At 49.9% G+C, this 16,609-nt stretch overlaps 1 protein-coding gene across 2 annotated transcripts; it reads left to right on the top strand.

Annotated features, from left to right (window-relative positions):
- The first annotated feature begins 1,685 nt into the window (after window positions 1-1,685).
- Metrnl (meteorin like, glial cell differentiation regulator) lies at window positions 1,686-15,710 on the top strand. 2 transcript variants are annotated; one of them, XM_052196120.1, is made up of 4 exons: window positions 1,686-2,090; window positions 7,094-7,479; window positions 14,125-14,184; window positions 15,160-15,710. In XM_052196120.1, exons 1-4 carry the CDS (start codon window positions 1,921-1,923, stop codon window positions 15,477-15,479), a joined length of 936 nt encoding a protein of 311 aa, XP_052052080.1. In that variant the 5' UTR covers window positions 1,686-1,920; the 3' UTR covers window positions 15,480-15,710. The 2 variants fall into 2 exon arrangements, with proteins under 2 accessions (XP_052052080.1, XP_052052081.1); XM_052196121.1 differs by lacking the exon at window positions 1,686-2,090 and adding an exon at window positions 4,819-6,992.
- Window positions 15,711-16,609: the final 899 nt, after the last annotated feature.

The raw sequence follows: 16,609 nt of genomic DNA, 5'->3' as shown, positions 1-16,609 counted from the left end.
CAGGTTCCTTTCCTCACTTGCTTGGGGTTATCACCTGGCTCATATAATTTCTGAGCACTGGAACCCTACAGTGATAGGGGCAAGGCTTACACTCTAAGGGCCTTGGAGTTGGTGGAGTAGACCTTCAAGCTCTGAATGCACAGGTGTGTCCCTGGAGCATCAAACAGGGCCTTGAATTTCAGGGTGACATCGCTTTGTAATCGAGGCAGGGTTCCAGTTCTGGGTTTTGGTTGCGTAGAAAGACCTGCTCAGTCGTAGGGCTGTTTCACCCGATTCTTAAACTGCAGATGTCTTTTCCAGCTCCTCGGGCCTTCATTTTTCCTCAGCCGTTTAGTGACCTTGAATCTACAGGTGGTGCTGCTGGCTCTTCGTTTTGAAGACTTTTGTCCTTCTCACTCTCAGTATGGTTGCCACCTAATAAATAAACTATATTTCTAGGCCTCTCCTCATGCATAGCGGGTACTCTGCAATCCCTTATTTCCTCCAGAAACATATCCAGGCCAGTTTCGTCCATCATTTGATACCGTCTGGGGCTTTGGAGTGAAGAGAGACTGCCTCATCACCTTCTCCCTGCCCCCCCCCCTTTTTTTTGAATCAAGCTCCAGGACAGAGAACGTGTCCCTCCACCTCCCTATTTTTGTCCTACTCCTGTGTAACTCCCCAACTAGATGTTAGGATCACCGCGATCTCGATATGACCATCCATCTAAGGAAGAACAACCCTCCTTCATTGCCAGACTGGGCTCTCAGATGGTTATTTTTTGTTTCTGTTGGAAGGATGTTTGGAGACAATTCGAGTTGTCAAACCTGGGAGGGGATATACTATTGAAGTATAGAATGGGTCCCAAGATGAAATGATGCTAAAGTCCCACACTGTTTAAGATAGGTTCCACTCTAAAGAAGCATCACATTAGCATCTTCAAGATGATAACGTGAATATTAGACACAGAGACCATAGGACCCTTGGAAGTATGGCCTGAGGATTGATTGCACACTTGAGGCCTTTCTGTGGGACGGATGCTCCATAGCCTCGCATAACCTCCCCAAAACTGCCGACTCTTACTTATGGCAGAGTCTCTCTCTCTCTCTCTCTCTCTCTCTCTCTCTCTCTCTCTCTCTCTCTCTGTCACACACACACACACACACACACACACACACACACACACACACATACACACACGGCAAATTTTGAGTTGGGAAGGGGGACGGAAAGGGAGGGCGCCAGGAACTCCAAGAAGCCACTGCTCTTGAGTTGTGAGCATCACAATAGCCTCCGTGCACTCGAGGTCACTCAGGCTCTCCAAAAGATGGAGCCTAACTGCTGGAAGGAGCTCAGATTTCTTCACTTCACGCATAATGGTGCAGTTCCCCCAGGCCCAAACTCTCCCATCCCCATCCCTACAGTTTCTGCAACCCAGTCCCAGCCCTCCTCCCTGACCTTGTTCCAGTCCTCTGCAAAGTCGTTTGTCCCACTCCGAGCTGCCCTTTCCCTCCTCCAGTGAGGGAGATGCTGCCCACTGAGTATTTGCAGCGTGACACCAGGGCGTTACAGGCCAGAGCTGGCAGGACGTAGATCTGTGAGCTGGCGCACGGGGCGGAACTGCTAGCCCGGGCCGAAGGCCAGGCGAGGGGCGGAGCTCGGACGAGGGCGGGGTGGCTTCACGGTTCCGCCCCCCAGCTGAGCCAGACCACAGTCCGGGAACTTGCCAGCTCAGAGGTTCTAGGGGCAGCCGGCGCGCTTCTCTGGTTGCAGCTCGGGCTGCTTGGGCGGCTCCTGTGGTGGGCGGCCAGGGGCGAGCAGGGATGGGCAATAGACGTTTGACTTGATCAGCTCGCACGCGGACCCACGCCTCCCGCCGCACTGCCTCAAGAGTCTATTCTGTGGGAGCAGGCACGCACCGATCACAGACCCGGCTGGAGCATGCGGGGTGCGGTGTGGGCGGCCCGGAGGCGCGCGGGGCAGCAGTGGCCTCGGTTTCCGGGTCCTGGGCCGGGGCCGCCCCCGCCGCCCCCGCTGATGTTGCTGCTACTGCTGCTGCTTGGCGGCGCGAGCGCGCAGTACTCCAGCGACTTGTGCAGCTGGAAGGGGAGGTGAGTCTTGCGGGTGATTCCAGCGTGGACCGCCTGGACCTGGACTGGAGCCCTCGGCAGAGAGTGGCAGAGCTGGTGGCACCTGCAGGGTAGGGACAGCTATGCTGGCCAAGTCCGGTGACCCCCGCCCCAGCCGTGGTTTCAGAACAAAAGAGTTGGTGGCATCTGGGTCTCAGCTCGGAGGACGCCCACTCTCCGCGCGCATAATACTGCCCTAGTGGGTTTCCTGGACTCCATGGATTGCATGTTCGGTCCTCCCAACGCTTGGGATTTCTGATCCTTGGGAAAGGGTTGGGAGTGTGCTCATCCAAAGGGACAGCTGCAGCGTTGAGAGCGCGGGGTCCAAAAGAAACCCGTATTGGCTGCAGCACCAGCCTTATTTTGGGGGCAAGGAGACCTGGTCGACACCTGTCTGCAGCCAAATACAGTAGGGTAGAGCCCTGAGCTCGCTTGGTGAAGGTCAAGTCGCCCTTGGCAGGAGGGCACAGGGTTCCTGTGACACTTCTCTCTCGTCCCCATCAGTGGTGACAGCGGATAACTTTTTGCTGTTGTTTTAACTCAAGTGTGACGTATGGAAAGAAGCACAAGTCATAAGTGTACGCGAGCGGGGTTCCTGAGGAGTCATAGCTACTTTGGACACTGAGAACGAGCCAGGCACAGCGTCCGCCCCCCTTTCTTTGCAGAGCCAGTTTTATACGCTGCAAGTTGCCAATTCAGCGGTTTGCCTAGCGCGCTGCGCTGCGCTGATGCTGGTCTCCGCTGAAAACGTGGGCTGGGACGGCGGTGGGGGTCTGGTGTAGCTCATTCCGCGGGTAGGGCGCTTGCGCAGGACCGGGGAGGTACATGATCTGGTCTGAAGTACAGACTCCAATGAAGCGGGCTCACGGGGCGATGCGTGCGATGGGTGATTTTGGTCAAGAGGGTTTTCTGAGAAAGGTGGATGTTGAGCAGTGCCCCGGATCTGCGTAAGCAGGGCATCAATGGTTATCTTGTACACTTACAGTGCCTGGCTTTCTGAGGAAACCACAGAGACCAAAATCAACCCTCGTCAAGACTCCTGCTGGAGTGCTTGGACTGAAAGATTGAGAGTTACTTCCTGAGTGCTCCAGCACCGGTCTTTCAGGGAATTGGAGCTTTCTCTCCAGCAGAAATCCCTCCTGCCTGGCAAGAGCAGGGAGTCAGTAGAGCTTGGGGCAGACAAGAGCAGATTGGATCTGGGGGAGGACTGGCCTCGGGAACGCTGGCGCCATCACAGAGCTGGCCATGAGCCTGCCATGCTAAGCTCTCACCGGGCTGCCCTTTCCCCATGGTAATTAACTCTCTGCTCACAACCTGCACTGCTGAATTAGTGTACTCTAACCTCAGGCCTTGGGGTGCCCAGTTCCAGCAGACAAAACCAGAAACCAAACGCCTGCCTTTAAATGAGGTTTCCAGACACTTGCTTTTCTTCCAGGTTCTTAGAAAACAGTGCCTGAAAGACCACCTTTCCCTGAGCCCTGGGATCTGTGGTGGTGAGGGCTGGCTTTCTCCCCAGGTAGTGGGGGATCAAATAGAGACAAACTAAAAGATACCTTATTTCTTTGGGTCATTCTTATATTGTTCCTCCCAAAGAAGTGGAACCGGATGACTACCACATGATATATTTGACGGTTGAGGTGGCAGCCCCCAAACTCAAGTCTGGGCGTTGTGAGCTGGCTCTTTGTTCCCTTGGACTTCCTCTCACCCCTGCCTACCTCCAGAGCCAGGCCAAGGGCCTCCAAAGGTGTGTAAGCAGTGGGAAGTGCCTAGTAACTGGTCAACCTTATGCCTACCTGGCCTTTCTTCTGCAACTCATTCCTATTCCTATTCTGGGATTCCCTTCAGGGCCTCTTTCCCAGGGCACAGCCTGCGGAGGACAGCGGAAGGCATCTGGTAGCTATGGGTAGGTAGATAGGATTGGGAGAACACATAACATTCCTTTTCACTATCAGCACGGTCCCCACTTACAAATGCACTTCACAGATCAGTTGGCTCCCCAGCATGCTGACATACTTGCTATTCTACAGTGTTCATGACTTTTTTTTTTTTAAGCAGGCTAGAACAAAATCATTGGGTGGAGCAAGCCCCCAAATGTTGGATTCTGGCCTCTGGTAGGAAGGGAATTGCTCTCCGTAGCCCTGGCTGCTCCACTTAACTCACATAGGCTCTAGGTCTTTCCAAGGAATCAAGTTGGAAGTTTTGAAATCCCACTTTTTGTCTGTGACAAATAGCCCATGCCGTAAAGGTGGACCATGAACTCCAACCTCCCCCCCTCCCCCCCCCCCCCACTCCCCACTGGCCACTGTGATCAGCAGGAGGGAAGTTGGCAGCCTTATTCACACCTGGGCTGTAAGGTAGGAAATGAAAGGCAAAACTTATCAGCAGAGCCTTTTGGTTTCGCTTGGATCCAAAGCCCTTCTAGAGACCCCTGTCTTGTCCCAGAAGCTGGGCTGTGGATGTTAGCAGTGCACTGAACAAGCCCTGGTCACATCCTCCAGTCCTCACACCAATCTGGAATTTATAATTTGTCTCACAAGGCCATTCAAATTTGTGTTCATTTAGGTAGTAAGCCTTCCTGATTGGAAAAAAGAACAAAAAGCATTGGGCTGGTGAAATGGCTTAGTTGTGTAGTGCTTGTCCAGCATGTTGTGCAAGGCATTGTGTTGCTCCGTGGGACACACACACACACACACACACAGACCCCATTTATTCAGTTTACCTTATGATCAGATCATCCCTGTCAGTTTTATGGTGCAGACTAGGACCAGTTTTGTCTGTATCATAGCTTCACCATAGCAATGGGACATGGTTATTTTATTTAGTGTAGCTGATATATCATCTGTATCTCATGAAGATGGTAAAAAATCCTGTGGATCAGTGGTCATTTAAGATGATATGGTGCTGGGTATTTGAAATGGAGATTTGGGGTTCAAGGTATTCCAGTGGGAACCTGCCTTGTCTTCATTAATGATCTGTCTGGCTGAGGGACCCTTACTTCAGTTCCTGCTCATGTAAACATGGGCTATGCACATGTACTAGTTTTGATACTAGTGAAAGCTCCTGTATCCAGCTACTACTTGTTTTCTTCTTGATCTGAATATTTTAGGAGCATGTGAGGGAACACTGGTGCTTCTCCTGGGATGCATGCTTAATCCTTCCCTTAGCTAGTGAAGCCGGAGTAGAGGTGGGGTAACAGGTACCTCGTTCTGTGGGTCCTCTGCCCTCACATTGTTCTTTCCAAGTAAGCAGAGTGTAGTGGGCACTGCATAATGCAGCTGGCCACTGGGATGGCAGCCCCTGGGCTGGGCACTGTGGGCTGGCCTCGTGGCCCCTTAAGTATCTTGTGGAAGATAGTGTTTCTTTTTATCTGCCTCTGCTGCACTGAGGCTCAGTGCTCTGAGGTATACTGAGGCCTCCATGCTTTTGCTTCTCAGGAAACAAAACTTCGTGCTGGGCACGCTGTATTAAATATAATTTATATTTGTAAGTTGAGGCTTGTGACTGTTCTGGTACAAGTGTCAGTTGTCCCTTGATGTTGGAGACAGGAGAAAGAGGAACACAATAATTAGGTTTTAGCCATGTGCCCATTTACTCTAATTTTCATATAATACTATAATTATGCCCATTCCTGCACAGGTGTCAGGTGAGTTTGTATGCGTTTTATTGACTGTAATTTGTAAGTTTATTCTATATGTGTGACTTGAGCAGTGCCTGCTGGCTGGCTGTTCTGGCCCAGAGCCTTGTGGGGGTGGGAAGCAGGTCAGGAGGGGTTCACCCACAATGCTTCTCTCTGATGTGGTCTGTGGGGTAACTTATAGTCTTAGACTACTGTAGTCCTTATATACAGAATGAGGTTTTGGGGGCCGGAAGCATGAGTCACTAATAGTGAAGGTCTGCCCTGTGTTATGCGTTTTCTCTCTTGCAGAAAAGCTTTCTGGTAACTCACTCAGGCTAGGTTCTGGATATAGCCTTTTTTAAAAAAAATTTTGCATAAAAATCCTAAGAATGTGGGTGAACCTGTCTGAGATCTGATCAGAACCAAACGCATGTAATAGAACTCTTAGCTGAAGCCACTGGTTTCTCTCCAAGACCACTGTGGTTATGACGTAACCTTAGCAACGAGCTGATTTTTGCTTTATGTTTGAGCAGGAGAAACTTCTGCATTTTCAGGAGCTTAGGGCTTTTGAGAACAATAGTGCCTAACAGGGATGTAGCATAGTATAAGCATTCTTTCATTTGGCATATGTGAGACTGAATTATCACTTTAGGAACCTTATTCCTTTAGGAATCCCATCTAAAGTCTTCTTGTTCTTTAGACTTCTCCCCCCTTCCCCCCAGGGATGTTTCCTTTACCCTTATAATGAATTTCAGCTTTAATGGTTTACTCGGGTTTATTTTTAAAAATATGATTGGTGAAATAAACCTCAGGCCTGAGAATGAATGACCAATGGTCAGATTATTGGCTTAAGGAAAAGTTGAAATCTCTTATCACCTGTGGCTATCTCCTCCAGCTGGGTTGGAAGCTGCTCTCGGGAGCATGTTATTATGTGTGTAGTGCACCCATGGCATCTCTACACACAAGCTTCGTCCTCATTTTCACTTCCTCGAGTGACTGGAAACTGTGGCTGGTGCAGTGGTCCTGCTGGTGTGCTTTGCTAGATGTCTTGGAATACCCAGATCATCCTTGTCTGTAACTTCCCAGTGCCGTTTCATTGGCTAAGGAAGCTATCCTAAGACTGATGCCCTGGGGCACAGCATGGGATGCCCCCAGGGTCTCTGGAGCCAGTGTGGCCTGCACCATCAGAGCTTTGGTCATGCTCAGTTTTACTCTTGGAGTAAGTCTACTGGAAACTGAGAGAGGTGGGTTCCTGTTCCGCATGTCAGGTGAGTGTGAGTGGCTCCTGAGTGAGGCTGTGCATTGTGGGGTGATGCATGTGGGACCTCGGTTCTGAGATCCTGGCTGACTCTGTCCGCTCTTCCCACAGTGGGCTCACCCGAGAGGCGCACAGCAAGGAGGTGGAACAGGTGTACCTGCGCTGCTCCGCAGGCTCTGTGGAGTGGATGTACCCAACTGGGGCGCTCATTGTTAACCTACGGCCCAACACCTTCTCACCTGCCCAGAACTTGACTGTGTGCATCAAGCCTTTCAGGGACTCCTCTGGGGCCAATATTTATTTGGAAAAAACTGGAGAACTAAGACTGTTGGTGCGGGACATCAGAGGTGAACCTGGCCAAGTGCAGTGCTTCAGCCTGGAGCAGGGAGGCTTATTTGTGGAGGCAACGCCACAACAGGACATCAGCAGAAGGACCACAGGCTTCCAGTATGAGCTGATGAGTGGGCAGAGGGGACTGGATCTGCATGTGCTGTCTGGTGAGTGCCCTGTGCAGGGCTAGCCTGGGCTAGCTAACCTGTCATGCTACTTACTCTCAAGTAACATTGGAGGTTCACCTAGTTACACTGATTTTTTTTCTCCTACCCTTTCCTGAATTCACCTCTGTGGAACATTCCTATGTCTAGGGGTTCAATGTGGCATGCTTGTCCCATGAGTCATTCTGTCCTACTGAAGGACTGCAAAGTGAGTGGTGGACCTTAAAACTGAACGCAGCCTTTTCATCCAAGACCCCATTTAAGAAGACCAATGTTTGCTGTGTACCTTTAAGCCCTTGGAGCTCCTGACCTGAGGGAAGCGAGGTGATAGGAGGCCGTGATCCCTGAGAACGGCGTATAGTTCTGCTCCCTAAAGGGCTATTTATAACCCTTTGAGGTGGAGCTTCTAACCTTCCAGCCATCCCACAAACTGGTTCGGTTTTTGGTGTCCACCGTAGACTTGAAATAGTTTTGAGTTGGGAGCAGAACAGCATAAAGCTATGATATCCCAGAGGCTTTTGAGGATGTATATTAGGATTGAGGAAGATACATAAGGTCTCCAGGGAGAGCACAGCCGACCCAGCTCCATCTCCACAAGACAGAGCCAGAAACGTGATGGAGAAGCCAACAAATACCAGGTAGGGTCTGAGATTGAGAAAGGGAGGTATGTAGCCAGGTGCCTGCTGGGAATTGGGGTAGGTAAACCTGGGAGGGGTTCCCCACTGAGACAGAGTAGTCAGGAACTCCTATCACCCGATATAGTGACAGCTTTGGGCACACATTTTCTCTAAAACGAGGGAAGGCCAAATGAAGAGGCATGTCTGCCTAATAACTGAAGCTGTGGAGTTGGCTTTGTTTCTATTTGTCCTTTTCTTTTGTTTTGACACAGCAGATATTTTTCTGTGTGACAGACTGTAGTGATAAAAAAGTGTTTTCATTTTAACCCCAGGTTTGGGAATATTGCACCGCCTTGCAGCAGCGGACTGATTTGTCTCATGCTCTAGCAGAGGCATGTTTTTGCCAGCTGTGGATGGTTTCTGTGATGGTGTGACATTTGAAATTCTGGGAACTTCTCAGAGAATATATAAATGCAAGGGCCCCAAGAGGCAGGGTAGGTGGTTGTTGGTCATTCAAGGGGGTTGGATGTGGTTTGTTTAGTAATTGTGCTCAAAGAAAAAACAAGAAAGGAATTAGTTTCAGAGATCTCTATCTCTTCTCTATCCTTTCTCTCCTATCTAGTGATAGGGACTGAAACCTGGAGGATAAAGGGTGGGAAAAAAGAACTACAAAGTAGCAAAGACCAGCTACAACAGATAAATTGCATCAATGATGTGTCTTTGTGGTGGGTAGTAGAGAGATGTCAACCTACAGTAGGGGAAGTCAAGTCTTACCTCTTGTGCTCTGATCCATCAGGTTCTTATTTCTCCGCTTATAAACAAGGATGACTGGTAGATTCCCCAAACTGCCCTCTCTCCTCTTTTTTACTGTCTGCTGTCTCCATGTCCACACCTCCAGACTAAGGGAGGGAAATCTGTAGGGGTCAGTTGAGTGCCTCAGGAAAACTGGGATTTCAGGAAGGCAGTAGCCCTGGCACAGGTATTTAGCAGTAGCCCTATATTCAGTATTCTGTGTACCTTCCTGGCCACAGGGTCTCAGACAAGGCAGTGTCCTAGGTAAAATGTCATGCTACCCCTGTAGGTACCCATGCCTAGGACTTTGCTGTGTTTGAGCCTCAGGGTTCCATTGTTATCCTAAAACAAATACCTGCTTGACCACGTATGTCTGTGAAATCAAACTTGCAGTGATTTTGCACTCTTTGTCAATGTCAGACACAATGGAGTGACTATCAGAACTCAGGACGGGGGCTCAGACTGCAGTGATTATGAGCTCTGGCCCAACTCTAGCATTGCCTGAAAACGGGCACAGAAATTTGTATTCCCTAGAGCTGGGTACCACCCACCCTAGAGAGCATCGCCTGAGTCCTAGGGTTGAGGTAGTCTCAACCGCAACAGTTGGCTTTCCTGGAGAAGGGAGCTCCTGAGCTGTTGGTGCTTGAGGAGAGTGGATATACAATGTGAAATGTCAGTGCTGACCATGTCCGGCTCAGACTGGGACAGCTTCTAAGGGTTCTGTGGCCAGTGGCAGACTTTTCCTTTTTTCCTGCTTTAGACTTGGTGCAGCTTCAGAAATGAGATATAAGCCAGAGCTAAGGCAGTGCCACCAGAGAAGGAAGAGCATACCTGCCCTGGATGGTTATGCCAGAGACAGACAAGCTCTTAGATGAATCAGTTTTCATCTGTGCTGACTCAAGAGAACTGGTGGAGCCATGGGTTGGAACCCAGACAAGAGTACATGAGAGAATGTGTGCACGTGCAGGAGAACCCTGATCCCCCCCCAGAAAGGAGATTCCCCCCCCCCCCCCCCGCTGCTCCAGGCTAGGTCGGCAAGAGTGTCTACAGTGTTAGCTTCATGTTTACTTGGATTGTGCAGTTGCCTTGTGACCTGCATCAAAATGTTAAAGACCAGAGCCATGGGATATAGTGCTGTTCCAGGGGTATATATAGGTCATATGAGAGGTGGCCCCAGCATCTAGGACCCCAGCATGCTGGGTTTGGCTGCTTGCCCTGCGTCTGCTGCCTCTCTGTCCTTGTTCAGGATATCGGGCCAGTGGCACTACTTTGGATGCTTAGGGAAATCTGGCAGAATAGTTCAGGCCACTGACCACTGACTACAGATAAAACTTTGCAGGCTGACCTTCTTTGCCCAGCTATGTAGGAGAAATAATTGTGGGGTGACCAGCAAGGGTGAGATTCTGTCTGGTTCAGGGGACAGGTACAACTTGGATGTGTCCTGATTGCATTCCATCCTGGTGGGCTCATGACCTTGGCCATTGCTGTGGAACTTGGTGTGGGTGTGTCAAGTGAGGGGGTTGGTGGCCACACTGGTATCCCAGACACACACTAATGAGGAGGCAGCAGGATACTTTCCATTGCCATTGCTGTCACTAGCTCATCGGACTCACAGGGCGGAGCCTGCTGCTTCTGAGCGTGTCTACTTATCCTCTCTAAATCCTGCTCTGCCTGTTGCTAATAGGCTTGGGACGCTGCATGGAGCCCCACTGCTCAGGCCCATTTGGCAGACCCAGAGTTTGGGCACGCCCCTGACGGTGTGAGGGTTGAAGGCCTTGCCTTGTTTGTTTGTTCTGTTGAGAACAGGGTCTCTCTACTATATAGCATTGGCCATCCTAGAACTTGCTATAGAGACCGGGCTGTCCTCAAACTCACAGAGATCCACCTGCCTCTGCCTCTAGAGTACTGGGATTAAAGCTGTGATCTCCATGCCCGGTGGTGCTCATGTCTTGAAGTTGAAGGAAGCATCGTGCGCTCTGGAAGCTGAGGAATAAAGGGAATATTCTTTGGGGTTCTGCATCCTCTGGTTGGTTCCTGCCTTGGTGGTTTCTCAGGCCACTGTGATTTTTCTTGTGATTATTTTTTTCATCTTAATCCTCTCTCAACCCTGGGTAAAGAACAGTATGGTCTTCACTACTTCCTTGCATGGATGCACGGTTCAAAGAACCCTTTGGTCACATTGCCCTTTGGGTGGCCCTGGTAGTGGTTATCATTGAAGAAGCCTAGGCCTTACCTCCTAGGCCACTCTGCCCAGGTGTGTCTTGCTTCTCTGCTCCTGTTAAACCACTGTACTTACCGCCTGTCATAAGGTACACTAGAGATCTTAAAGGGCTTCAGTGTGTAAGATTTTTGTTTTGGAACTATAATGTGTCATTCTGGCTGTTCTCATTAGACAATGCTGCCCCCACACCAGTTGGTCTGGCTTACAAGGTCTACAGATCTTCCTAGCATCCAGCTGTTCTTGCCTGTGTTTGCTGTCCCTACTTTCTGGCAATTGTGCCCAGGATGAGTCCTCACCTCAATCTTTCCCCAGGAGGCTTAGATCTTGTTTTCTTAATCCTCATCTAGTTCCTTTTATGTATATTCCTTCCTGATTTCCAAAGTGGCTTCCAGGAAATGTGATGTCAGCATTTGCAATCAGCAAATCCTACAGCTGCTATGAATCTGATTAATTATTCTTCCTAGACGGAGGTCCTTAGTATCCACATTGAGTCTCTGCAAAGTTGAAGCTCAGAGTTAGGGCCAGGATGCCTTCAGGTGGGCCACTAGCTCAGTTGTCACTTATGGTGCCGACTCCTTGAGGCTTGCCCAGGTTTACAAGATGCCTAGCCTGCCTGGCAAAGGGGCATCTTCTGCAGGTAGTTGTGAGTCAGGCCAAGCACAGCTGAAGGGGGTGGTCTCTACATGTTCTCTGCAGCTATCTGCTGAGGCCCCAGCACATGTAACTCACAGAAAGGGCAAAACTTAGGGATTTGTTTCAGGCCCACCTCCTTTCCACTGGAAGGAGCAGCCCTGGTTCAACTTACCTAACTCTTCACTCTGAGGTGCTTTAGGGTAGCTTCTGGAGACCTTTGCCTCCAACTCTAAACACTGTGTGGCCTGAACATTTAACCTTTTCCCTACTGTCTGCTGCCCTTCCTCCTGAAGGTGGTCCTCAGGTAGACTGTGGTCACCAGGGTAGCCTGTGGGCACAGGTCAGGTACAAACTAGAGTTGACTCCCCAGAGTACTGCTCTGAATCTAATGTTGCCCAAAATGTAGTCCCTGAGGTCCCCTGTATTGCTAGGCCCTGTCTGTGGTCCAGACCAGACCAACCCATGTTTGCCCATACAGAATGAGCACTGGTTCCTAGTCAGTGTGAGAATGAACAGCATGCTACAGAAGCCACACACCTCAGCAGCTTCAGTGTTGAGGTTCAGGTGACATCAGCGGTGGGGACTGTGGTGACCCAAGCAAATATCGCAGGAAGGAAAGGGGCTGCAGGGCCACCAGAGTTGAGGGTGGCCATCCAAGGGACCAGTGAACCAGCTTCCAGGAGTCATTCTATATCCAAGTCTCCTCAGCAGAAGTTTGTGGACCGTGACGCTGGCCTGGGGGGTGGGAGTGTTTCATTTTCTGATGTGCTGTGCTGATGCCGACAGGTTGTACTTGTTCCACGGCTTCTCCCTTTTCTGATAACTAAATAGAAGCAAAAGTGCTTGCAGGTGAGTGGGTGGGTGAGTCAGCTAGTGCTTAGGCTGGGAGGCACCCCATCCCCCTTTCTGGGGTAGGTCCAAAGGATAGGGCCCCAGACACACCCAGCTCAAGGGTCCACAGAGAGCTGTGCTTGATTAGGACACTGTAAACCTCAAGACTTTGTCTCAGGTTTGCTCCTTCAGGAGTAAGGCTTCTCTCAACTTCTGTCAGCCTGGAAACACTTGGTTCGCTTGCCTTCCACCCACATGAGTGCAGTCTTGGTTCCCTTTGGGCCAAGTCAGCAGCTCTTAGGGTCAGGGTATGTGGCCTCCAGGCATGCAGATAGCATTGACTTCTTCCAGGACCAAGGAGCCCTAAGACAGGGGCTTCCTCAATGCCTTTGCAGGAGAACAGCTACAGGGAAATTTGTCTGCGATGTCATACCACAGGGTTTCTGTTTATTGGAGAAAGTGAGCCCAAAGCAGGCAACTGAGGACAAAGCCTCGAGACACCATCCACAGCAGATAACAGAGCTTCCATCTTGATTCTACTCTGGTTTGTGGAGAAGTTGCTGAGCCACAGTTTCTGTTTTACACTAGGGGAAGTGGGGCGAAGGGCAGGGGTGTCTGTTACTGGAGAAATGAGTTATATAAGTGGTTGACCAGTGAGAGGGATCTTATTCTAAGAGTATATGTACCTCTGGGCTCTCTGTAGGATGCCAGGCCTCAGGTTCTGGGTGTCTCCAGCCTGAGTCCTATGACTAAGTCTCAATTTGATGGGCTCTTATAGTATATAGCTTGTCTCAAGGCTCAGTGAGGCCTAGAGTAGTGGCTAAACTGATGGCCTCTACCCAAGAGCCCATATCCACAGTAGACAGACTTTTCTAATCATGCCCACACTCCCACACTCCAGTCAACACTCCCCTTGCAGATGCTTAGCCATGGTTCTTGTAAGACAAGCCCAGGGCAGATGGGCTGAGTGAGATTCTCCTTTGAGGCTGTGACCTGGGGAGTAGACATTGGGCTGCAGTAGGGCTACTGCTTTGCCTTGAGATATCCACACCAGTTTAGGTTGTGGGTGTGGAAGCTGAAGGACGGTACCTTTATTGGGTACTATCCACACATGGTTTCAGTTCATCTTGGGGCTGGTTTTGCATTGTGACAGGCTTAGAACAATTTTGTTTTTATTGTTGTGTTTTTAAATGAGTAGAGTTGTTTATTTGGAACTACACTAACAAAATGAGTGGTGTGGTACTCCTTCTCTTTATCTGGATGCATGTTATTGCTGCTACAGTGTGAGCTAGAAGGGCCAAATGATCCATTAGAGTTAATGGCTGGCTGGCTTGACAGAAGTTGGTCTTCGGCCTCCTGCTTTGCTGACCACTTTTATGGCAGAGCTGGAGTTGGCCAGAGGTCTCACCATGATTTTATCTCATTCAAACATGCACCCTCACATGTAGGCCATGGAGGCAGGCCTTTTGTATTCTGTCGTGTCAGGATCGGGGAGGTTCTGTGACTAAGCAGTGTTGTCTGGGCTGTGTGGTTACTCTGTTCTTTTCTCTTCAGCTCCCTGTCGGCCTTGCAGTGACACTGAGGTCCTCCTTGCCATCTGCACCAGTGACTTTGGTAAGTCTGTTCCTGTGGTTGTCTTTACAAGGTCTGAGGGCTTTCCCAAGTCAGCACTGATTTCTTTTATGTGTGTGTGTGTGTGGGAGGGAGGGTGGGTTGCTGAACCACTGACACATTAAGCTGGGGCCCATCTGGCTGTGCTCAAACCCTCATCCAAAAGCCAAGAGCTATCATGTGGTGGAATCTGGACTCCTTATTGCTCCACTCTCCAGGCCCTACCCAACTACCTACAAGTTGCTCCCTGTCACCTCCCTCTCATCATTCTTGTCCTCTGAGCTGCACTGTGACCTGATGGGACCCAGAACTGCAGAGACTTTTGCTTATTTTCTTATTCTTACCTGGTGTCTTAGTCAGGGTTTCTATTCCTGCACAAACATCATGACCAAGAAGCAAGTTGGGAAGGAAAGAATTTATTCAGCTTACACTTCTGCATTGCTGTTCATCACAAAAGGAAGTCAGGACTGGAACTCAAGCAGGTTAGGAAGGAGGAGCTGATGCAGAGAACATGGAGAGATGTTCCTTACTGGCTTGCTTAGTTTGTTCTCTTATAGAATCCAGAACTACCAGCCCAGAGATGGTACCACCCACAAGGGACCCTTCCCCGCTTGATCACTAATTGGGAAAATGCCCCACAGCTGGATCTCATGGAGGCATTTCCCCAACTGAAGCTCCCTTCTCTGTGATAACTCCAGCCTGGGTCAAGTTGACACACAAAATCAGCCAATCTACCTGGAGAGGATGTGCTGTATAGCTGATGCCCAGTAGAATATCATTGTCTGGCAGGGTTATTATCACAGACGTCCACTCATCACTGAGCTTTTGAAAGGCTGCTATGTGACTAGAGCAGGTTCACAATGTCCTGTTCTAATGCCTTTGACAGCCAGGGATGTACCCAAGGTGACATGTGCTCTGAGCCTGTCTTTGCTGACAGAGCCCATTAGCTTTGCTGACCTCTGTCTTCCTCTTCTACAGTTGTCCAAGGGTTCATCGAGGATGTCACCCATGTACCGGAACAGCAAGTGTCAGTCATCAAGCTGCGGGTGAGCAGGCTCCACAGGCAGAAGAGCAGGGTCTTCCAGCCAGCTCCTGAGGACAGTGGCCACTGGCTGGGCCATGTCACAACACTGCTGCAGTGTGGAGTACGGCCAGGGCGTGGGGAATTCCTTTTCACTGGACACGTGCACTTTGGGGAGGCACAACTGGGATGTGCCCCACGCTTTAGTGACTTTCAAAGGATGTACAGGAAAGCAGAAGAAATGGGCATCAACCCTTGTGAGATCAACATGGAGTGACTTGCAGGCTGACACAGTACTGTTGTCCTTCAAATGAGCCATGGCTTGTGGTCTCGGATGCTCTATCCAGTCCTGATAGAGATTGCGGATTGGTGGCATGGGCCCAGCCTGGTGCTTGAACTGGGAAGGTACATGCTGCTCTGTCCCCTAAGGTTCCAGCCAAGGATGCCCTGATCCATCGGAAATGCTGTAAAATACAAACTAAGTTATTATATTTTTTTGGGTAAAAGATGCCTTGGTGTGCCATTTAATAGTGTTTTTACAAAGTTATTTTCAGCCATTGGATTTGGCCTGATATATTGGTGGGAGCTAGGTTATGGTGCGCAGTGGTGGCTACAGGTGTCCCACAGCTATGGCCCAGCCTTGTCAATCTTGAGATGGAAATGTATGGAACAAATACTTTTTAATTTCCCCTTCATTTTATTTTCTATTTTAAAAGACCACCTTTGCAGTTGAGAACCTTTCCAGACTCTATGGAGGTTGCTTCCATTACAGAGAATAAAGGCCAGGATCTGAGCCCAATATTACATCCATCTTAACCCATCAGATGGGTATCTGCATTGAATCTCCTCTGTTCAGCTGTGGCCTGCTGCCCCAGGACCTTTGGCTCACTGGACAGTTGTAGCTGCTGCTGCCTGCCTCTAGGCACATGCTCCTCCCTCCTCCCCGGCTCCTCCCAGGCCACTGTTGCTTTCTGCATCTGTCCACACCTTTTCCACTGAACCAGTCTAGTCCTTCGACCCCGAGTTTCCCCAAATACACAGAGCAAATCTCTGAATACCAAGGGACTACCTACTTTACAGTCCCGTTTCTTCAGAGGGTGTGGGTTTTCTCTATGGTAAGAAAATCCCCACAAATTGAAGCTTAAACAGCAGGCTTTCGTTCGTGCAGTCCTGAAAGCCAAAATGGGTGTGGGCAGAATCACATTTCCTCTGGAGATTTCAGGAGGGACATTATAGCTTCTGGTGATTCCAGGAATCCTTGGCTTGTGACGATTTTACTCTGGTGTTGCTTTCCCTGCCATGCGACTTCTGCCTTGTATGTGTGGGTCTGTGTCAAATTTCTGTCGTGGGAGAATATAGATCATTGATTTAGGGCCCACCCTGGTGACCTCATCTTCACCTGAAATT

Source organism: Apodemus sylvaticus, chromosome 10, assembly GCF_947179515.1.
Source record: "Apodemus sylvaticus chromosome 10, mApoSyl1.1, whole genome shotgun sequence".
In the NCBI taxonomy this organism is placed as follows: domain Eukaryota; kingdom Metazoa; phylum Chordata; class Mammalia; order Rodentia; family Muridae; genus Apodemus; species Apodemus sylvaticus.
The sequence above is the reverse complement of the archived record's forward strand: the minus strand, read 5'-3'. Positions and strand labels throughout refer to the sequence as shown.